General features: G+C 40.1%; 1 protein-coding gene across 3 annotated transcripts in view; it reads right to left on the bottom strand.

Moving 5' to 3' along the window:
• GANC (glucosidase alpha, neutral C) overlaps positions 1–23,427 on the bottom strand; it is a 76,164-nt gene that overhangs the window by 9,295 nt on the left and 43,442 nt on the right. For all 3 annotated transcript variants that reach the window (XM_007472415.3, XM_007472416.3, XM_001362707.4), the window contains 9 exons: positions 22,996–23,122; positions 21,832–21,911; positions 16,671–16,814; positions 13,481–13,577; positions 9,971–10,072; positions 8,267–8,510; positions 7,501–7,565; positions 4,727–4,803; positions 609–683 (listed from right to left, as the gene is read on the bottom strand). In XM_007472415.3, the coding sequence (XP_007472477.2) occupies positions 609–683; positions 4,727–4,803; positions 7,501–7,565; positions 8,267–8,510; positions 9,971–10,072; positions 13,481–13,577; positions 16,671–16,814; positions 21,832–21,911; positions 22,996–23,122 (1,011 nt within the window). The remainder of the gene's footprint in view (positions 1–608; positions 684–4,726; positions 4,804–7,500; positions 7,566–8,266; positions 8,511–9,970; positions 10,073–13,480; positions 13,578–16,670; positions 16,815–21,831; positions 21,912–22,995; positions 23,123–23,427) is intronic.

Below are 23,427 nucleotides of genomic sequence, written 5' to 3'. Positions count from 1 at the left end.
TTCCCTCCGCATTCTTGGAGCTGGCAAGCAATTTGATCTGCTTTATACATGTATTATCACAAAAAACAAATTTCCATGTTGATAGGATGATGCTCATTTCTGGGGAGAATATTGAACTTGGATGCCTATCTTCATCATGCCTACTTAGATCCTTATTTTTGTTGCTAAGAAACAGACATCTTTCATTATTTAGTAAAAAGTTAAGTAAAAGCTCATTCAGTCCCCAAAACATCCACCAAGTGACCAAGAATAAGATCTCAGACAACGATGCATCGCTCTTCATCTCAGCGACGGACCCCGCTGGCATTTCTTAGAAGGGAGAAAAGCCACAGAAGTGAATGTTAGTGTTGTAAAATAAAAATGAATACATCGTCGTTAGGAGGTAGCTGGGGAGCACAGCGGCAAGAGAGCCAGGACTGGCGTCAGGACCTGGGCTCAGACACCCCAAATCTGCACTCGATGAGCTCTGGGGTTCCTCTCCGACCCAATAGTTTGTGGGTGATTTTACATACTTTACACCAAAATGGAATACATTATTATACAGAACTCTAGAGCCTTTGGATTGAGGTGAACACAGCAGATTAAAACAAGGGTCAAACACAACTTACGCTATCCAAGGCTACGGGGAACTTCAGGGTACGTGCTCCTTCCCAATGAACAAACGTCCGGAAGTCATACCAGACCTAAATAGGAATAGATCATCCCAAAGTATATCAACAAGAGGATTTAAATTTTCCTTCACCAAGAAACTCCAGTTTATCTATAATCCTACTAACTAGAAAGTTCAAATAAATGGATTTGTTTTCATAGGTAGAAATTAAAGTGGATATATGCTGCCATGAAGACCTTAAAAGAGCTAAAACTTAAGTATGGAATGGGGTCATTTGGACCATAAAAGCCTAACATTTTCCTGTGCCATAAGGGGCAGTAAAAGAGAAAGAAAGGGGGGCATCTGGGTGGCTCAGTGGATTGAGAGTCTGGCCTAGAGACGGGAGGTCCTAGGTTCAAATCTGGCCTCAGACACTTCCCAGCTGTGTGACCCTGGGCAAGTCACTTGACCCCCATTGCCTAGCCCATACCACTCTTCTGCCTTGGAACCAATACACAGTATTGACTCCAAGATGGAAGGTAAGGGTTTTAAAAAAAAGAGAGAAAGAAAGGAAGAAAAAGAGGAATTAGAAAGGAGGGATAAAGAAATCAAGAAAGAAGAAGGGAAATGGATGTCATGGGAATGAAATAAAATGAAATAAATTTTAGAAAGAAACTAAGGGTAGAAAAGACATCAATATTGCCCAAATTAGCCTATATATATATATATATATATATATATATATACTTGAGAAAGATTCTGGAGTGATTTGCCATTTTTTCTCCAGTTTATTCTACAAATGAGTAACTGAGGCAAAAAGAGTTGTGACTTGCCCATGATCACATAGCTAATAAGTGTCTGAGGTTGGATTTGAATTTAAGACTTCTCAACTCTCATTCTCTACTCACTCTGCCACCTAGCTGCCATCTATAGATGATAGACTGTTGTACCATATAGTGGAATATGAAATAAGATGGTTATATCTTGGACCTCATCCATGGTTCTCTTGAAATTGTTACTGTGTATCAGGAGAATCTCCTGAAGTAATTGCACAGAACAGAATTTTAAGTTGTGACTCTGGGCAATTGTCTGTCTGCCTCACTTTCTTTAACTCTAAAAAGAGGATAATAATAGCATTTACCTTATAGGATTATTGTGAGGTTCAAATGAGATAATTATATCTCAAGTGCTCTAGTTTTGAATCCTGACTCTGCTACTTATACCCTGTGTTTCTTTGAGCAAATTATTTCACCCCTGGGCCTTACTTTCCTCACTTGTAAAATAAAAGCATTGGTTTAGATTATGTCTAAAGTAGGGGTTCTTATCCTGGATTATGAGAACTTTTGAAAACATATTTTTAATATATTTTTTATTTCACTAAGTATTTTCTAATTACATGTAAAATTTTTAAATACTCAAAAACAAACAAACAAACCCTTACCTTCCACCTTAGAATCAATATTATGTATTGGTTCCAAGGCAGAAGAGTGATAAGGGCTACGCAATGAGAGTTAAGTGACTTGTCCAGGGTCACATAGCTAGGAAGTGTCTAAGATGAGATTTGAACCCAGGTCCTCCCATCTCCAGGCCTGGCTCTCAATCCACTTTGCCACCTAGTTGCCTCCTTAACAAATTCATTAAAATTTTATTTGAATTCTAAGCTCTCTCTCTCTCTCTCTTCCTTGCTCTCCCTCCCATTCCTTGAGAAGGCAAGCAATTTGATATTGAGTATACACACAAAGATATACAAAACAGATTTTCATATTAGCCAAAAGAAAGCACAGACAAAAAGCCCAAGAAGAATAAAGTAAATAAAATAGGCTTCAATCTTCACTTTCAATGTTGATAATTCTACTTCCATATAATTGGAAAGTCTGTACATTTTATTTTATACATTTGCAAACATTATTCTGGGAAGGAGCCCACAAGACTTCACCAGACTGCCACAAAGGCCCATCAGTTAAGAATCCCTGCTCTAAGGTCTCTTCTAAGTCTAAATCCCATGATCCTATGAATTTGTATATGCATTTATATATAAATATACACACAGATGCACACACGGACTTGAAAACCGAAACCTACCCCACAAGCCCAGCACATTTCCTGGCATCCACAGAATCTATTCACATGCTATCTCCCTGGGATTACCTTATTCTTTTTTTAGTAAGATCTGATGATTCACTTAGTATCCTGCTACCTGCTACAAAGATCCAAAAAGGCTGGGCTCAATTTAGCTCAGTTAAACAAGTATTTTTTGGAGCCTTTGATAGAAACCAAAGAGAATACAAAAATAAGCTAGTCCCCTTTCAAGGGGTTTACTATGTAGAAGAGCAGAGAAGAGGGACATCTATAACGCAATACAACAAAACAAGAGAGAAGTGTGTTAAGAAAGAAATGGTGAAAGCAATGTTAGTTTTAATAAAGGAGCCGATTACTAGACCAGCGATTCTCAACCTTTTTGGTTTGGGGATACCTTTACACTACTAAAAATTAAGCTCCCCTCAATAGCTTTTGTGGATGTGGGTTTTACCTATTGATATTTACTACATTAGAAGTTAAAAGAGCTTAGTATTTTCATAAAAGTAGTTTGGTCTTCATGGACCTCCTGAATGGGTCTTTGAGAAAACCAATGATCTAGACTCTATGGGTTATCCAGTTCTTTGTTTCTTCTCCTTCATCTAAAAGGTGTTTTTCCCCTTCCTTCCTTCCTTCCTTCCTTCCTTCCTTCCTTCCTTCCTTCCTTCCTTCCTTCCTTCCTTCCTTCCTTCCTTCCTTCCTTCCTTCCTTCCTCCCTCCCTCCCTCCCTCCCTCCCTCCCTCTGTTCCTCCCTCCCTCCCTCCCTCCCTCCCTTCCTTCCTTCCTTCCTTCCTTCCTTCCTTCCTTCCTTCCTTCCTTCCTTCCTTCCTTCCTTCCTTCCTTTCTTCCTTCCTTCCTTCCTTCCTCCCTTCCTTCCTCCCTTCCTCCCTTCTTCCCTTCCTCCCTTCCTTCCTCCCTCCCTCCCTCTGTTCCTTCCTTCCTTCCTTCCTTCCTTCCTTCCTTCCTTCCTTCCTTCCTTCCTTCCTTCCTTCCTCCCTTCCTTCCTCCCTTCCTTCCTCCCTTCCTCCCTTCTTCCCTTCCTCCCTCCCTCCCTTCCTCCCTTCCTCCCTCCCTCTGTTCCTTCCTTCCTTCCTTCCTTCCTTCCTTCCTTCCTTCCTTCCTTCCTTCCTTCCTTCCTTCCTTCCTTCCTTCCTCCCTCCCTCCCTCCCTCCCTCCCTCCCTCCCTCCCTCCCTCCCTCCCTCCCTTCCTTCCTTCCTTCCTTCCTTCCTTCCTTCCTTCCTTCCTTCCTTCCTTCCTTCCTTCCTTCCTTCCTTCCTTCCTTCCTTCCTTCCTTCCTTCCTTCCTTTTCTCTCTTTCTTTCTCTCTCTCTTGCCTTTTGTCTTAGTATTAATACGGAATATCAGTTCCAAGGCAGAAGAGTGGTAAGGGCCAGGCAGTGGGGATTAAGTGACCTGCCCAGGATCACACAGCTAGGAAGTATTCCTGACTCTGGGCCTGGTGTTCTATCCATTGCACCAGCTAGCTGCCTTGCTGTGAAGGTTCTGCCTATACAGAGATCAGTGGTGAAGGACATCAGGCCCGGATGGTAACATAGAAAGGGAAAAGAACAACAATATTTTTTTTTCTTTAAAGAATGAAGGAGGGGGGGCAGCTGGGTAGCTCAGTGTATTGAGAGCCAGGCCTAGAGATGGGAGGTCCTAGGTTCAAATGTGGCCTCAGACACTTTCCAGCTGTGTGACCCTGGGCAAGTCACTTAACCCCCATTGCCTAGCCCTTACCACTCTTCTGTCTTGGAGCCAAAACACAGTATTGACTCCAAGACGGAAGGTAAGGGTTTAAAAAAAAGAAAAGAATGAAGGAGGGGAAGCACAGCTGGGTGGTTCAGTGTATAGAGAGCCAGGTTGGAGATGGAAAGTTCTGGGTTCCAATCTGGCTTCAGATACTTCCTAGCTATGACCCTGGACAAGTCACTTGACCCCCATTGCCTAGCCCTTACTGATCTTCTGCCTTAGAACAAATACCCAGTATTGATTCTAAGACGGAAGGTAAGGGTTTAAAAAACAACAAAGGACATTATGGGACAACTTATCTGTTCTTACCTCCTCAGACCCAGGCAAAAGCACATCAACCATTGTGGCCTTTGGTTCTGTGACCGGATGTATTAGCAAAGCACTTCCTAAAAAAAGAAATGGAAAATCAATTAAACTAATTTTCTCATGAGAGGTCTAAAAAACACTTCTGTCCTTTTGAGGATCAAGGGACTAGTTTACAGTCATCGAGATATGATTGTAGGCAGCAGTGAGGTGGTGAGGTGGATAGAGATCCAGACCTGAAGTTGGAAGTCCTGGGTTCAAATCTGACCTCAGATACTTCCCAGCTAGGTGACCCTGGGCAAGTCACTTGACCCCCAATGCCTAGCCCTGACCACTCTTCTGCCTTAGAATCAATACTCAGTACTGATTCTAAGATGTAAGGTAGGGGTTTAAAAAAAAAAAAGGATGTGATTGTAGCGGCCGTGAGCCTCGATGCTTCAGTAAAGACACATTATTCCCATGGAGCCCGACCAGGTCCACCCGCAGGCACTGGAGAGAAGCACTAACTTTCAGGCCCAGGACTGTCAGTGAGCAAGTTGTTGCAAAGGGTACATGAGTAGTCTGAAGAGTTCATGAGCCTCTCTCAGTGCTTAACAGTCAACCATTCCACCATAGATCCTGGACTTGAAGCTGGAAGAGACCTTACACAATGGACAAATGCAACCCCCTCATTTTACAGATGAGGAAACTGAGGCCCGGGGAAGCAGATAAGGAGCGGACCTGAGATTTAAATGCAGGTTATCCGACTCCAGAGCACAGCTCCCCTATTTACCGTCACTCACTCATTTTTCAGTCTTGCCCGACTCCTCATGACCTCATTTGGGGTTTTCTCGGCAATGACACTGGGATGGTTTGTCATTTCCTTCGCCATCTCATTTGACAGATGAAGAAATGGAGGCAAACAGGGTTAAATGACTTGCCTAGGGTCACATAGCTATTCAGTGTCTGAGGCTGGATTTGAGCTCAGGAAGATGAGTCTTCCTGCTTCCAAGCCCGGCGCTCTGTCTGCTCTGTCACCTAGCTTGACTCCATGCTGGGTTACGCAGGAAAAATCGAATAGGGAAAACACCACTTATTACTATTTTCTTACACTGAGGACAAAGAATGAACTTTTAAGGCGATGCGGCTCTGGAGCCTCTTGTGTTCATAGGTCTATGTAGAGCGGGGCCAGTGAGAGAGCCTCCTTAAAGCTTGTGAGCTTGTGCTCGGCTTTGCATCCTTGGTACAGAAAGTTAATGGAAGAAAAACTCCACAGGCATGTGCATTCTTCTTTATTGGGTTCATCTTAAAATCCCAAAGGATCCTAATACATTTTCCTTCCTTTATATACTTTCTTACTTCTCTGGCAATGGACCAAGGAGCCCGGCTTCCTTCTTCTATCCCCAAAGTGACAAGCTTCCTTGAATTATATTTGATATAGTATGCTTTCTGCTTTTATTCCTTAATAAAAAGTCAGGAAAAGAAACTTTCAAAATTTGAATATGGGGGGCCTGGAAGCATTTTTTTCCAAAGGCTCAATACAATTTTTACCCAAAGTTGCTTGGGAAATGATTAAACTGATTAAAAAAATTAAAAATAAATAAAAAATATGGTTTTCTAAACTGTAAGACTTTTCCCTCCAAGGTGGCAGAGTAGGTATGGGTCTTGAAATCAGAATTTTTTTTTTAAATTTTTTATTTAATTAGATGATTTAGAATATTTTTCCTTGGTTACAAGAATCATGTTCTTTCCCTCCCCTCTCCCTGCCCCTCCCACATCTGATGCACAATTGCACTGGGTTTAAAATGTGTCATTGATCAAGACCTATTTCTATATTATTGATATTTGCACTAGGGCGATCATTTAGAGTCTACATACCCATTCATATCCCCATCAAACCATGTGATAAAGCAGTTGTTTTTCTTCTGTGTTTCTACTCCCACAGTTCTTCCTCTGGATGTGGATAGAGTTCTTTCTCATAAGTCCCTCAGAATTGTTCTGGATCATTACATTGATATCGGAATTCTTAATTGGATTCCACAAGTAGAGTTTATATAGCAAGACTGGATTGCAAAAGTGGGTCTTCTGGGAATATGTTACTTCCAGAAATGGATATTAATGTGAATCACAGAAGATAGCAAATGATGATTGAAAATAGTGTGAAGATCTTGCTAATAAATTAACTACTAAAAATCTTGTAGTGGGGTATCTTTTTTTCTTCCCTGTATTCATGTATCTTTTGACTGCTCTAATATAAAAAACCCTAGTGATAAGTTCTCTTATGTATTATAAGAAAGTACAGCGGTCAGCTAGGTGGCCCAGTAGATTGAGAGCCAGAACTGGAGAAGGTTCTGGGTTCAAATGTGGACTCAGACACTTCTTCCTACCTGTGTAACTCTGGGCAAGTCATTTAACCCCAATTGCTTATCTCTTACTGCTCTTTTATCCTTGGAACCGATATACACTATTGATTCCAAGATAGAAGGTGAGTTTTATTTTTTTTGAAAATTTTTATTTAATTAATTAATTTAGAATATTTTCCCATGATTACAAGAATCATGTTCTTCCCCCCCCCCCCAATAGCTAATGAGCAATTCCACTGGGTTTTACATGTGTCATTGATCAATACCTATTTCCATATTATTGATATTTGCACTAGGGCGATCATTTAGAATCTACATCCCTAATCATATCCTCCTCGACCCATGTAATCAAGCAGTTGTTTTTCTTCTGTGTTTCTACTCCCACAGTTAGAAGGTGAGGTTTAAAAAAACATAAAGTACGGAGAATATTCAACTCACCCAACATGTACTCATCTTCCACATCAAAAGTTTCTAATTCCTTTGGGAATTCTACCCAAAGGGGCCTGGAAAAAGGAAAGGAAAAGTTTTGTTTCTCTTCTTCTTCTTTATTAATATAAGCATTCACATATTTCATAAAAATTTCAATAGTTTTTTTTTTAACTGCAATCAATAAACAGAAAAATGGAAATCCCTCCAAGATTTTAGGATTTAAGATTGTAAGAACAGTTCCTATAATTCAGCATTGTTGCCTTAGAATTTCTTTCTCATACTTTCTCTTATAAGTATTATGTAGTAACAGCGATATATGATGATCAACTGTGAAAACTTGACTGCTCTCAGCAATGCAATGATCCGGGATAATTCTGAATGCGACCCACGTCCAGAGAAAGAACTGTTGGAGTTGGATGGTCGCGGCTCAGAGCTGACTCTCTTTCCCATCAGCGTGTTTATGGTTTTATTTTGGGTTTTGGTGATGCATGAGTGAGCTCTCACAACAAGGACCCATGTGGAAGTGTGTTTGGCACGCTAATACAGGTAAGGCCCAGATTATATCGCTTACCCTCTCTGAGAGGGGCGAGGGAGCGAGACGGTTTGGATCTTAAAATTTTGGAAAGCATATGTTGAAAATGACTATTGCATGTAACTGAGAAAATAAAATATCTTTAAATTTAAAAAAAAGGATTATGTAGTCCCTCTTGCTCTTATGCCTAAAATGATCATCTGCTGAGCAGTATGACGCCTCAGTTGGACGAACCCTTTTTACCTCATGACGGGCTCGGACGCCACATGCGCGTGGTAGAACAAGGAATACCAATAAGGCAGGAGGGCATAGCGCTCTTTGATGGCGTTTCTGATGAGCTGGGTATTTTCCTCTCCAAATAGCCAGGGTTCGCGCCGCTTGGTGTCCATGGTGGCGTGGCCTCGGAAGAAGGGCTGGTAGGCTCCAGCCTGGTACCAGCGTACCAGCAGCTCTGGCTCCGGGTCTCCGATAAATCCACCTACGTCAGCTGGTTGTTAAAAAGAAAGGCCAAATGGGGGGCAGAGTAGGTCAGTAAATCATGCATCACCAATATTCAGTGTGGATTCTAAGACAGAAGGTAAGGGGTTAAAAAAAAGGGTGCAGAAGCTAAAAGACTTTGTCTCCATCCCTAAGGACCAACATAACACAGAGTAATGGGTGCCAGCGACTTCAAAGACAGGCATTTATACTGAGAAATTCAATTCAGTGGTTCAGAATCCAACAGTATGTTCTGGTCACAGGGACAGAATTACAATGGCAGAAAAGAAGGACATTATTTTGCTGGGAGATCAAGTGTTCTATATTTCCTGGAGCCACCAGAAATCACAACTATGGAAAGTCTACCAGAAATGTTATCAGGAAATCACTATGGATAAATGATTGATTTAAAAGCAAAAGTTAGACCAGAGAAATGCTACAAAGAAATGTACATAATCTAAATTGGACTGCTGCTATTGGCTAGTTTAGTTTTGATTTTCATAGCATTTAAAAACAAAGCAAAATTTAAAATGACATCACATATTACATTTGAGAATCATTAGAGGATCTATTTAGGGAAATATCTGACGTAGTTGGGAAAGGTTTTTGAATGCAGACTGGCTTTATTCCTCGATATGAAAAATGGCAAAAAACGATGCCATAAAAAACCCAAAGGATTAAAACAAGGCCAGGAATAACACCAGAGTAGGAACTATAGTAACAATTTCAATGCTCAGACTGCCTGGCTTCAGTGGACTCATAGTATGTGGGTGAGGGCAATGTGATTAGCCATTCCCTAAGCTGCCACTAAGATGTTTTTTCTTTATCTTCCTTCTTGGAATCAATATGGTGTATTGGTTTTAAGACAGAAGAATAGAAAGAACTAGGCAATGGGGGTTGAGTGACTTGCCCAGGATCACACAGCTAGGAAGTGTCTGAGGTCAAATTTGAACCCAGGATCTCTTGTCTCTAAGCCTGGCTCTCAATTCATTGAGCCACCTAACTGCCCTCACCACTAAAAATTTAAAGACTGGTTGGACAGTTGAGTTTTCTGTAAGGCTGACATATAACCATGTGTCCAGTTTTTAAAGATCCTATAATTCTTGGACTTTGTAGAGAATTATCTACTGCTCTCTGAGTTTCAGGAAAAATAATCTTTGGGTATTAATGAACTCTGCCTAGGTGAAAGGGACAGGGGGAACAAAACTGTGGTTATTTCTCTAAAAGTTTCATTTTCTTCTCCTCTATCTGTGATGGGGCATGCATTGCTCTGGAGTCTTCCTCCCACTTTTCCCTCCCTACTTTCTTCTCTCCTCTTTCTAGTCACATGCCCTTTTTACTTTCTTTCACTCATCTCGATGGAAGTCCAAAGCATCTGACCAGTAGAGATGTATTGTCTGTATGGAGGAAAATACCTTTGTTCCTTTGTTTCCTAACCCCCTAAACCCCGAGTAGCAGATTCTATCTCACCTCCACAAAAAGCAATACCAGCGACACTGAGAGTCAGCAACATTGGGATGGAAATTTTCAGGTAACCCCACTCTGCCTTGTTGTCTCCTGTCCATACTGCACCTGAGATATGAGCAACATGGCATAAAAAGGAGCACGGTTAATTAGACGAAAATTACACCAAGCTATGTTTAGCACCTAACACCCAAAACCTTTAGTGGAACAGACAAACTAAATACCAGTTAAAATCATTATATTTGTCATTCTAGAATGTGTATAAATAATTTTGTACATTTGAAAAGACTCTGAAATATAGTTTCTTTGGGTTTTTTTTCAGCTTACTTTAATAAGAATGATTATTTAATTTTGCTTTTTGTAGTATTTAAAAACAAAACAAAATAAAACGTGACATGGTAGATCAAATTTGAGAATCACAAGAAGATCTATTTAGGGAAATGACTGACATAGTTGGGAAAGGTTTTTGAACGTAGACTGAACCAGTACTAAAAGGACACACAGAGGGAAATATCTGATTTTGAGAGATCCATACAATCCTGGTAGTTTTCTCATTCTCATGTTGGTGAATTTGAGTCCCTATTTTTTCTGTGAGGAGTGGTTTAGGATATAGCCTGGGGGCCAGAAAAATTACTTTGTTCCTGTGCTTTTTCACCCTTTTCTCTGGGATTTTATATGCTATGGAACTCCATGAATATTATGCTAAACAGAATATTTGTATATTTAAGTATTAATGAACAGAAACTTAACATCATCACATCTACTTGGAAAAGAGGGGGTACAAGCATCTTTTTGCTTTGAATGAATCACCTGGTTATTTTGTCAACAAAGTCTCTGATTAATGTCTGTACATCAGAGAATCAATTAAATAAAACCCTTTCTTTAATATCTTGCTGGGAGTTATACAGAAATTGGTAACCTTCTTATATGAAGCACTGACGAACAAGAAGCCTTCTAGTAATGAAGCCTCCAGAGATGACTTGGCAAAGTAGATTTTCAGTAATCTTCCTGTCATTTCATTAACAGTGGTTTGGAAATGTTTTAAAAATTGATTGTTTCCCTCCCTCCCTGCCTCCCTCCCTCCCTCCCTCGCTTCCTTCCTTGCTTCCTTCCTTCCTTGCTTCCTTGCTTCCTTCCATGCTTCCTTCCTTCCTTGCTTCCTTGCTTCCTTCCATGCTTCCTTCCTTCCTTCCTTCCTTCCTTCCTTCCTTCCTTCCTTCTTTCCTTCCTTCCTTCCTTCCTTCCTTCCTTCCTTCCTTCCTTCCTTCCTTCCTTCCTTCCTTCCTTCCTTCCTTCCTTCCTTCCTTCCTTCCTTCCTCCTTTCCTTCCTTCTTTAAAAAAACCCTTATATTCTGTCTTAGAATTAATACTGTGAATTAGTTTCAAGGCAGAAGAGAAGTAAGAGTTGGGCAATGAGAGTTAAGTGACTTACCCAGGGTTACCTGAGGCAGGGTTTGAACTCAGGACCTCCCATTTCTAGGTCTGGCTTTCTATCCACTAAGTTGCCTAGCTGACTCTGCTTTAAAATGTTTTAATTTGATTTAATTCACCCATAGCTCCTCCCACTTTTAGGTCACCTTACTCAATATCACTAAAATTATTTCCATGGTAAATTTCTGGGCAGGTGCCATAAGCTCAAATCAGGTAGATTCCTCTTCTTAAATTCAAATCTGACCTCAGATACTAGTTGTATGACCCTGGGAAAGTCACGTAACCCTGTTTGCCTACATTTCCTCATCCATTAAATGAGCTGGAGAAGGAAATGGCAAACCAGTCCAGTATCTCTGCCAAGAAAACCCCAATGGGGTCACAAAGAGTCAGACACGACTGGAAAACGACTGACCAAACCAAAAAGGCTGTGATGAGTGGTTGCAGGGGCGTGTGGGGGCTCGGTTCCCCATTCCAGCTCAGGGTGCTTTGTTTCTGGTGAGCTTCCTCAGGCTGACACCAGCCCCCAGCTATTTTTCAGGCTTAAAATAGACCCTCCTGCTCCTGGGCAAGGTCAGTGAGACCTATATCTGTGCCTGCTAGCAAGCCAGGTCCTGCTATAGGCCCCGTTTAGAAGATCCTGACTCCTGGCAGGGAGCAGATCTATTTTAAGCCATCAGGCTCAGTGGGACAGCTGGGCAAGGGAAGGCCAGTCTGCTATGGGGACAGTTTCCCTTGGAGCCAGAAATCTAAGAGGCAACTACAGCATAAATGATGATCTGCCCAGCAATGGAGAACATCCTGGAATTAATATAAATAATTGGACCTACTCACTTTTCTAGCCCTATTTTTACATAGTAAGAGGGAGGAAGTAATGACATGTTTCTTTTTTTTAAGTCCTTACCTTCTGTCTTAGTATCAATTCTAAGACAGAAGAGTGGCCAAGGGCTAAGTAATTGGGGTTAAGTGACTTGCCTAGGGTCACCCAACTGGGAAGGGTCTGAGGCCAGATTTGAACCCAGGACCTCCCATGTCTGGGTCTGGTGCTCTATCCATTGAGCCACCTACCTGTCCCCTACACATTTCTTTCCTCTTTAAAAAATCCTGGGGGCAGCTGGGTGACACAGTGGATTGAGAGCCAGGCCTAGAGATGGGAGGTCCTGGGTTGAAATCTGGCATCAGACATTTCCCAATTGGGTGACCCTGGGCAAGTCACTTGACCCCCATTGCCTAGCCCTTACCACCCATCTGCCTTAGAACTGAAACTCAGTATCAATTCCTTTTTTTTTTTAAACTCTAACCTTCCCTTTTCAAATTTGAACCCAGGACCTCCCAACTCCAAGTATCATACTCTATCTGCCATCCTCCCTCCCTGCCCCACCTCACCCCATATATTTCTTCAAAAAAAGATTTTCTACAATATTTTCTTCCCCCCGTCAATTATATGTAGAAAGTTTTAAGCATTCATTTTCTTACATTTTGAGGTCCTAATTCTTTTCCTTCCTCCCTGAGACATTCAGCAATTTAATATCAGTTTTATAAGTGCTATCATGCAATACCTATTTTTATATTTGTCCTATTGTGAAAGAAGACACATCACTTTAAAAAAGAAAAACTCAAGAAGAAAACAAAATGAAAATGGTCCGCTTTGACCTGCATTCAGACCCCAACATTTCTTTCTCTGGGGATAGACAGCATTTTTCATCACGAGTGCTTTGGAGTTATCTTGGATCACTGTATTGCTGCTAATAGCCATGTCATTCTCAGCTGATCATCATACGATATTGTTATTGCTGGGTATTACATAACCCGTATTTCCAAGTTTGGGTTAGCCCCGCTTAGAGGGCTGAAATATAGTTAATTTTCTTCTCCAGTAAATATCTCGTATTTTTTTCCTCAATTACTGGTACCGATCACTTTTCACATTTGTTTTTTGATATGAAATATATATAAGAAAGCATCATCTCAGTATGTGCTGCCAGAGTGCTTTTAAAAAAGACAGCATTATGTGCTATGTAGATAAATAAGAAAAGAAAACCAGAGCAATGATTCTGCCTTTTGAGCATGGAACAACAAGTCACCTCTTACCATACTTCTGTGATCCAGCAAAGAAAGAACGGGTCAAAACAAAGGGTCTCTCCTCCCCGTTAGACCTCTGGATCAGGCCTTCTGCTGCAGCCATTTGCTGAAAAGTCAAAGAAACAAAACTAGCCAATGGGTCGCCTAATTCTATTTTTTAAATAATTTTTAAAATTTATTTAGAATATTTTTCCATGGTTCCATGATTCATGATCCCCCTGTTCCCTCCCCGCTCCCATAGCTGACAATTATACATGCATCATTGCATTATACATGCTGGATTATACATGGATCATTGTTCAAAACTATTTCCATGTTTTTCATATCTGCAGTGGAGTGATCCGTTAACATCAAAACCCCAATTCTATCCCCATCGAACCACGTGATAGATCAAATGTCTTTCTTTTATGTTTCTACTCCCACAGTTCTTTCTTGGGATCGGGTCCCCTAATTCTAGAAGAGTGAGTGCTGTTTTCTGCATGTAGCTTTTAACAAGAGAGCTGTGCACATTTCATTTGTTTTTATTTTATTTGTTGGGGGTGGGGGAAGCATTACTGTGCAGTATGGCAGTAAATAAGCCAAAGGTAAGGAAGATGGGCCCAGCATTTAGCACAGTACCTGGCACACAGTAGGCACTTAATAAATGTTTATTGAAGGGGCAGCTGGGTGGCTCAGTGGATTGAGAGCCAGGCCTAGAGATGGGAGATCCTGGGTTCAAATCTGGCCTCAGACACTTCCCAGCTGTGTGACCCTGGGCAAGTCACTTAACCCCCATTGCCTAGCCCTTACCACTCTTCTGCCTTGGGACCAATATACAATATTGACTCCAATATGGAAGGTAAGGGTTATTAAAAAAAAAAAGTTTATTGAGGGGTATCTAGGTGTTTCAGTGGATAGAGAGCCAGGCCCAGAGATAGGAAGTCCTGGGTTCCAATCTGACCTCAGACACTTCTTGGCTATATGCCCCTGGGCAAGTCACTCAACCCTCATCGCCTAGCCCTTACAGGTCTTCTGCTTTGGAACTGATACTTAGCATTGATTCTAAGACCAAAGGTAAGGGTTTAAAAAAATAAAAACAAATATTTATTGAATTGAATTAAATTGAATATGGGAAATACTGAAATAAAAGTTGGAGGGCTTGAGAAACAAGTGACTTTTTTTCACCTTTCTATTATCATGTGTCCACAATCAAGGGCTTGTCATGGCATGATGAAAAGAGCTTAAAAATGTTCCTTTGAGAAATGTACAATCAAAATGTAAATTTTTGATGTTGTTTAGTCATTTCAGTAATGTAATCAGCTTTGTGACCCTATTTGGGGTTTTCTTGGCAAAGATACTGAAGTGGTTTTATATTTCCTTCTCCAGCTCATTTTTCAGATGAGAAATCCAAGGAAAACAGGGTTAAGAGACTTGCCCAGGATCACACAGCTAATAAGTGTCAGGCCACATTTCAACTCACATCTTTATAAGGACTTTATTCATAAAAACACTATGAAGTAGATAATGTTAACCATGACTGTCACCATTTTACAAATAGAAAAACTGAGCATGACATGCCAATTGTCTCACAGCTACTTGCACCCAAGTTCCTTGACAAGTTCCAAACTCTTCCACTGAACCCTCATGCTTCCCTCAAAGTAAGGGAGGAATCAAAACTATACCCACGCTAAATTTCATTTAAGTTTACACCAATGGAATTATTTACTTTGCTAATTAAAATGTGCTTTTTCTTAGCTGTTTAATAAATTTGCATTTTTGATCATTTAATAAGGTGGAAGAAGCTTCCATGTCTCTTTTCAAGTCCACATATGACAAATGCCTTAATTGTTGGACTTACTGTGATACTCCTGTGCCACCTTGTGGCTACAAACTCAAGTGACATAATCAGCTTTGTGATGAATGCCACCAATCTATTGTTCAGTTATTTTTGACTGAACAGTATCTGGCTCTTTTATGACTTATTTGAGGTTTTCTTGGCCGAGATACTAGAATAGCCTGCTATTTCCTTCTCCAGCTCATTTTACAGATGAGGAAACTGAGGCAAACACAATTAAGTGTTTGCTCAGGGTTCTACAGCTAGATTTGAACTCTGGAAGATGAGGCCCTGACACTATATCTATCTAGATATCCACTGCACCGTCTAGATGCCCCTGGTTATTTATGAAGTGCCTACTATGTGCCAGGCACAGTGCTAAATGCTAAGGTTACACAGAAAGGTTAAAAAACTAAACAAAACTAAATTAAATAAGCTTAAGGGCCCCCAGACCACTCCGTTTCCAACTCTCAAGGAGCTCACAGTCTACTAGAGAAAGAAACTCTGTAAACAACTATTGAAAAACAAGATGGATACAGGATAAACTAGAGATAATAGAGGGAAATGCTTCAGTACAGATAGGTGGGGCTTCAATAGAGACTTCAGGGAAGCCAGGAGGCAAAGATGAGGAGTCAGAGAGGTCCAAGGAGAGGGACATGTTGCCAGTAAAATCACTCAAAGTCAGAAGGTGGAGTGTCTTGTGTGAGGAATAGCAAGAAGGCTGTTGTCACTGGATCACAAATTATGTGGAGGGGAGTGAGATGTAAGAACACTGGAAAGATGACAGGGGAACGAGTTATTAATTAGAAGGTAAAGAATTTTCAAATGAAATTCAATGTTATGGAGCTCTTCATTTCTTTTTTTTTTTAAATATAGAATTTATTTCAGGACTTCCCTCCCCTTTCCACACCACACAAGGCATCACCTGACTAAAAGAAAACGTATATAATAAATTTTGTCTTCTATGTTTCTGTTTATCAGTTCTTTCTCTGAAAGTAGACATTCACAAGTTGTTCTTCAAATATTAATTCTGTAGCTGTATACAATGGTTTCTTGGTTCTACTCATTTCAATCTCCATTATCTCATGTGGTTCTTTTCAATTTTTTTTAAATGAACCCATTCATCATTACTTATGGCATAGTAGAATTTCATCACAATTACATTCCACAATTTGTTCAGTCATTTCCCAATTGGATATCCCCTCAGGCTCCTGTTCTTTGCCACCACAAAGAGATGCTATAAATATCTTGGAATATCTGGATTTTTTTCCCTTTTTCCCTGATCTCCTTGGGAGTAATAGGATTGTTGGGTCTGAAGGTATACAAAGTTTTATCACTCTTTGAGCAGAATTCTGAACTTATTTTTTTTTTTTTCATAAATCCTACCTGGTAAAAGCCATACATATTATGAAGGTCTCTGTGTTCCCAGTTGCCATAATGAATGGCATTCTTCTCCATGGTCAGCTCTGGCCCCCTAAAGACAGAAGGCTCATTCATATCGTTCCATATAAAGAGGATGTCAGTAGAACCCTAGGAAGTAATAGTCATAGTTAAGAAAACAACAAAAGTGATTTTGATAGAGATAACAAGCAATAATGTGGAAGGGCTAGTGCCAATAAAATTTAAAATGACAATTCTTTTATTTTACTGTTCATCTTCAGATAAATCCTTAATTGCAGGGAGTTCTTAACCCTTTTGGAGTCATGGATCCCCTTGGCAATCTGGTGGCACCTGTGGACCCCATCTCAAAATAATAGCAAGTTTAAAAAAAACCTTTGCCTTCTACTTTAGAATTGATACTAATGATTTAGAAAAAACCATAACAAAGTTCATTTGGAAGAACAAAAGATCAAGGATATCCAGGGAAATAATGAAAAAAAACACATATGATGGGGGCCTTGCAGTCCCTGACCTAAAACTATATTACAAAGCAGCAGTCATCAAAACAATTTGGTACTGGCTAAGAAACAGAAAGGAAGATCAGTGGAATAGACTGGGGGAAAGCGACCTCAGCAAGACAGTATACGATAAACCCAAAGATCCCAGCTTTTGGGACAAAAATCCACTATTCGATAAAAACTGCTGGGAAAATTGGAAGACAGTGTGGGAGAGACTAGGAATAGATCAACACCTCACACCCTACACCAAGATAAATTCAAAATGGGTGAGTGACTTAAACATAAAGAAGGAAACCATAAGTAAATTGGGTAAACACAGAATAGTATACATGTCAGACCTTTGGGAGGGGAAAGGCTTTAAAACCAAGCAAGATATAGAAAGAATCACAAAATGTAAAATAAATAATTTCGACTACATCAAACTAAAAAGATTTTGTACAAACAAAACCAATATAACTAAAATCAGAAGGGAAACAACAAATTGGGAAAAAATCTTCATAGAAACCTCTGACAAAGGTTTAATTACTCATATTTATAATGAGCTAAATCAATTGTACAAAAAATCAAGCCATTCTCCAATTGATAAATGGGCAAGGGACATGGATAGGCAGTTCTCAGATAAAGAAATCAAAACTATTAACAAGCACATGAAGAAGTGTTCTAAATCTCTTATAATCAGAGAGATGCAAATCAAAACAACTCTGAGGTATCACCTCACACCTAGCAGATTGGCTAAGATGATAGCAAAGGAAAGTAATGAATGCTGGAGGGGATGTGGCAAAGTAGGGACATTAATTCATTGCTGGTGGAGCTGTGAACTGATCCAACCATTCTGGAGGGCAATTTGGAACTATGCCCAAAGGGCGACAAAAGAATATCTACCCTTTGATCCAGCCATAGCACTGCTGGGTCTGTACCCCAAAGAGATAATGGACACAAAGACTTGTACAAAAATATTCATAGCTGCGCTCTTTGTGGTGGCCCAAAACTGGAAAACGAGGGGATGCCCATCAATTGGGGAATGGCTGAACAAACTGTGGTATATGTTGGTGATGGAATACTATTGTGCTAAAAGGAATAATAAAGTGGAACAACCTCCAGGAAGTGATGCAGAGCGAGAGGAGCAGAACCAGGAGAACATTGTACACAGAGACTAATACACTGTGGTATAATCGAACGTAATGGACTTCTCCATTAGTGGCGGTGTAATGTCCCTGAACAACTTGCAGGGATCCAGGAGAAAAAAAACACCATTCATAAGCAAAGGATAAACTATGGGAGTGGAAACACCGAGAAAAAGCAACTGCCTGAATACAGAGGTTGAGGGGACATGACAGAGGATAGACTCTAAATGAACACTCTAATGCAAATACTATCAACAAAGCAATGGGTTCAAATCAAGAAAACATCTAATGCCCAGTGGACTTACGTGTCGGCTATGGGGGGTGGGGGAGAGGAAAAGAAAATGATCTATGTCTTTAACGAATAATGCTTGGAAATGAACAAATAAAATATATTAAAAAAAAAAGAATTGATACTAATTAAGTATTAGCTCTAAGGCAGAAGGGTGATAAGGGTTAGGTAACAGGGGCTAAGGGACTTGCCCAGGGTTACCCAGTTAGTGTGAATCTTAAAAACTGCTCAGACTCTACCTTAGAACATTTGGTTAAGGCTATTCCCTTATTGTAACAAATGATGGTACTTGATCAGGAATGTATTGGGAATTTTAACATTACTCCATTCATACTTAGGCATACTTTAGGGGAATATAAAGTTGTAAAATTCCTTACTGAACAATGAAAATTCCCCAACTCATACTTAAACCTTAAGCTAGGTCTATTTTTAGATCTAATACAAAAGGGTACTAAGTACCTATAAAGGTTAAATTAATCACTAAAAGGTCAAGCAACTTACAAAGGGCAAGCTTAGCAAAGAGGTGTGAAGTTTTAGTCTACTCAGGGAAGATGATAACAAAAGAAGATGTGAATTAAGAATGGACAGTCCTGTGGAAAACGTCTACTGTGATTGGTAGATGTGAAAATTTAGGGGAGGTGACATAAGAGAAATTTCTCTTTTAAAGGAGCTGGTCTCTCTGAACTGGGTAGTTGAGTTTGGAAGCTGAATTGGAGAGTCTCTCTGAACACTAGAGCTTGCTTGGAATGATATTGTGGTGAGTGGATAAAAGACTGACTAGTCTCTCTTAAGGCTTAGGCCTAGGCCATTTGGCCTAGGCCCTTTCCTACTATTTCCTCTTACTTGTCTCTCTCCCCTTAATTCCTTCATTTGTATTAATTAAAATCTCCATAAAAACCCAGCTGATTTGAGTGTTTTCATATATGGGAATTTTCCCATGGCGACCACTTATTTTTGATTAAAATCAAGACACTAAAATTTATCTTTATAGTTTTGGCAATTCACAGTCTTGAAAACCATATTTTTGTGGTCACATTAGGAAGTGTATGAGGTCAAATTTGAACTCAGGACCTACCATGTCCAGGCTGGGTTCTTTCCATTGAGCCACCCAGCTGCCTTCCTCACCACATACTTTTCAAACCTCTTGTTATTTGATTTCTATTCCAGCCATCCTACCAAAACTGTCCTCTGAAAGGTGACCTATGCCATCTGAAAAGCCAAATGAGGTGATTTGGCTTCTTTCTGAGTCCCTTAGCCTTTCTGATGGCACGTTTGACCCTTTTGCCTTCCCTTTCTCCCTTGCTTTCTGTAATACTTCCATGGTTCTTTTCTTCTTTCTGATAGGTCCTTCTTTGTTTGTTCAGCTGGATCCCCTTTTCTTCTCTCATCCCTTCTCCACTCTGTGTAGAGAGACCCCAGGGTTGCCTTTTTTTCCCTTACACTCTCCATTTAGTACTCCCCCCCCTCTTAAACCCTTACCTTCCATCTTGGAATCCTTATTGGTTCCAAGGCAGAAGAGTGGTAAGGACTAGGTTATGGAGGTTAAGTGACTTGCCTAGGATCACACAGCTGGGAAGTGTCTGAAGTCAGATTTGAACCTAGGACCTCTGGTATCTGAGCTTGACTCTCAATCCACTGAGCCACCTAGCTGTCCCCTCCATTTAGAACTTTTATCCACTCCTTAAACACAAGTCAAGCCATCACTCTTGATCCTCTTATCTGCTTCTACAGCTTCAAGAACCACATCTATACAGTGTATAATTGAAAATCTGTCACCCTAAAAAAGAACTACATTTCCCAGGAGCCCACTGACTTCCTGCCATTACATCCTTCCTGTAAACAGGGGATATTAGGCAGGGATGTGGAGGGTCCTGCCTCTTTACTTCCTGTCCCAAGCTTGGTGGTGGTAAGGCAGGCCTTTAGACTGGCTGATCAGCCATGGGCACATGGTCTTTATTTTGTATCCTCTTTATTCCTTAATTTCTAATGATCATTAATAAATCTCCTAAAATATAATATTTTATTATTGAGATCTAATTTTAATTTTTACAACAGATAACTCTGAAATTCACATCAATCACCTTGTTCTTTCTCCTGACCTCCAGATTCACAATTCTTTTTCTTAGATTCACATTTCTATTTATTTTGTTTTATCTCTACCTAGTTATTTTCAGATAGATCCAAAAGTAAACTCAGCTTATTTCTCACAAAAAATGCTCTTCCTCAAATGCTTCCTATTCCAATTATTCACATCATCATGCATTCTTTCATTCATCCACACTTGAAAATCTCTGTCCTTCCTTTCACCATTTCCCAGCTAATCTGTGTCTGAGCTCTCCTGATTCCACCTTTGTGATGTCTTTCCAACCTGCCTGTCTGTCGTCTCTCTTTTCTGTTCCTCCTGCATTAGAACCCATCTGTTGGACTTCATTCACTATTGCTGAGCTGGCAGAGAGTCATAGTAGCTTCCTAAGCAGTCTCTAGATCTCTGACTCAGTCTACACATTAAAGTAATCTTTTTTAGGTACACCTATGATCCCACTGGGGCAGCTAAAGTGCCAAGTCTGGAGCCAGGAAGATCTGAGTTCAAATCTGACCTCAGACTAGTTGGGTGAACCTGGGCAAATCATTTAACCTCTGTTGGCCTCAGTTTCCTCATCTATAAAATGAGCTGGAAAAGGAAATGGCAAATTATTCTATTATCTTTGCTAAGAAAATCTCCAAAAGGGTCACAAAGAGACTGAAAATGACTAAAGAACAACAACAAAATGATTCTATTACTCTACTCTGGGAAAGTTTGGCTTGCCTATCAAAGAAAATCAGAATTCCTTAGTTTGCCAATCAAGGCCTATGACTAACTTGTTCTACTCTAGTGTTTAAGCCTTATCTCAGGCTTATCTTTAGGTTCCCTAGACAATTTACGAAATCCTAGTAGTCCTTCAAGATCCCATTCAAATGTTGCTTCCTCCATGAAGCCTTCCCTAATTTCTCCAGTGACATTTTCTTTTACTGAATTTTTAAAAACCTTTTTCTGTGCCTCCATGATGCATCAATCACATTCTACCTTGAATTCTATTTCTTTGGATATACTTGTTTTATCTCTACTAGACCCTATGCTTTCTGACAGTGGGATATTGTTTTATTTATCTTGATTGTTCACCTATATGCCTTAAATGTGCGCTGTTTGTTGAATGGGATTCAGATAATAAGGGAAGGGTAAAAGAATAAAAACTCACCTGATATTCAGAGAAGGCAAAAAGACCTGAATACCATTCTCGTACCTTGGGGTTGGTGAAATCTAGGTAAGAAGAGGCTCCTATATGAAGAGAACATCAGAGAGCATGCTAAGAACCACAGTCAGTATTCCAAGAAGGACCTGAGCAGAGGGGTACTCAGCAAAAGCCCATTGATAAAGCTGACTTTTATACCATATTTAAAAGCTTTTATGGTAAAGGAATAATTTTTGATGAAAACATTACTAAAGGGAATGCTGGCTCTCAATGACATTCCTTGGGCTTTGAGGGCATGCATTTTTGGAAAACATCACTGAATAGGGGGTATTCTAAGGAAGTGATGCCCAGAGGCACTTGGGTATAGAAAGGTAGTGTAGCCTAGTGTTGGGCAGCTAGGTGGCACAGGAGATAGACCTCTGGGCTTAGAGTCAGGAGGACCTGAGCTCACATCTGGCCTCAGACACTTACTGGCTATGTGACTCTGGGCAAGTCACTTCACCCTGCTTGTCTCCGTTTCCTCATCTGTAAAATGAACTGGAGAAGGAAATGGCAAACTACTCCAGAATCTTGGCCAAGAAAACTCCAAATTAAGTCACAAAGAGTTGAAAACAACTAAAATAACTAAGCAACAACAACAAAGTGCATGAAATTTGGTACACTGATTTTCTAACAAATGAGATAAAAGTATGGAAAGTGATTAGCAGACCTTAAAAGTATTACATAAATTCAGCTATTATTATCTTGCTCAATGGAGTTCAAACCAAAAAAGTTCTGGGACAAGTCCCTATCCAGCTGTTATTCTATCCTATTTAATGTGTCATTAATAAAATAACTGCTTTTATAGTTGAAGAAAATGATTATGATATAAGCTTATCTTCTGTAGGCTCATAGGAAGTGTCTTCACTAAACTCCTAGAAGTAGGCAGGATGAGGAAGATGATATGCATCTCATCCTGTTTCTCCATAATTTTAATTAGTATTACTTTGGGCAAGTCACTTAATCCTGCTGCCTACTTCCTATCTGTAAACTTAGAGGGTCAGGCGAAATGGCTCTTCCAGTCCCAGAATCCCAAGATTAAATCTTCTTATCTTCGTGATTTGTACTATTGTTCTGTTACAATGTTCAGCAACAATGGGAAAAAATTTTTGGAAAAAATAAATAACTTACCAGGCCAACATACACCCTCAAAATCTCCACCTTTGTTATTTTTCACGAAGTAACCCTTGTCTTTTGCCTGAGAGTACAATGAGTACATGGGATCAACCTTGATGTGGGGGTCAGTAATGACCACGACCTGTCAGTACAAAAAGGTTTGAAAATCTGATCAATACTAGATACGCCTTGTTTGCTTGTCAGTGGGGACTGTGGCGTTTACCAGCACTTTGAGTTTCTGGATTTATTGGCTAATTTCCTCTCTTAAAATTGTTTTCAAAGGTATTATATACTACTGGTATTTGTTCAGTTGTTTCCATCGTGTCCGACTCTTCATGACCTTTTCTTGGCAAAGATATTGTAATGGTTTGCCATTTTCTTCTCTATCTCATTTTACAGATGAGGAAACTGAGACCAACAGGGTTAAGGGACTTGCCCAGGGTCATA

The sequence above is a fragment of the Monodelphis domestica genome, chromosome 1 (assembly GCF_027887165.1).
Source record: "Monodelphis domestica isolate mMonDom1 chromosome 1, mMonDom1.pri, whole genome shotgun sequence".
In the NCBI taxonomy this organism is placed as follows: Eukaryota; Metazoa; Chordata; class Mammalia; order Didelphimorphia; family Didelphidae; genus Monodelphis; species Monodelphis domestica.
The sequence above is the reverse complement of the archived record's forward strand: the minus strand, read 5'-3'. Positions and strand labels throughout refer to the sequence as shown.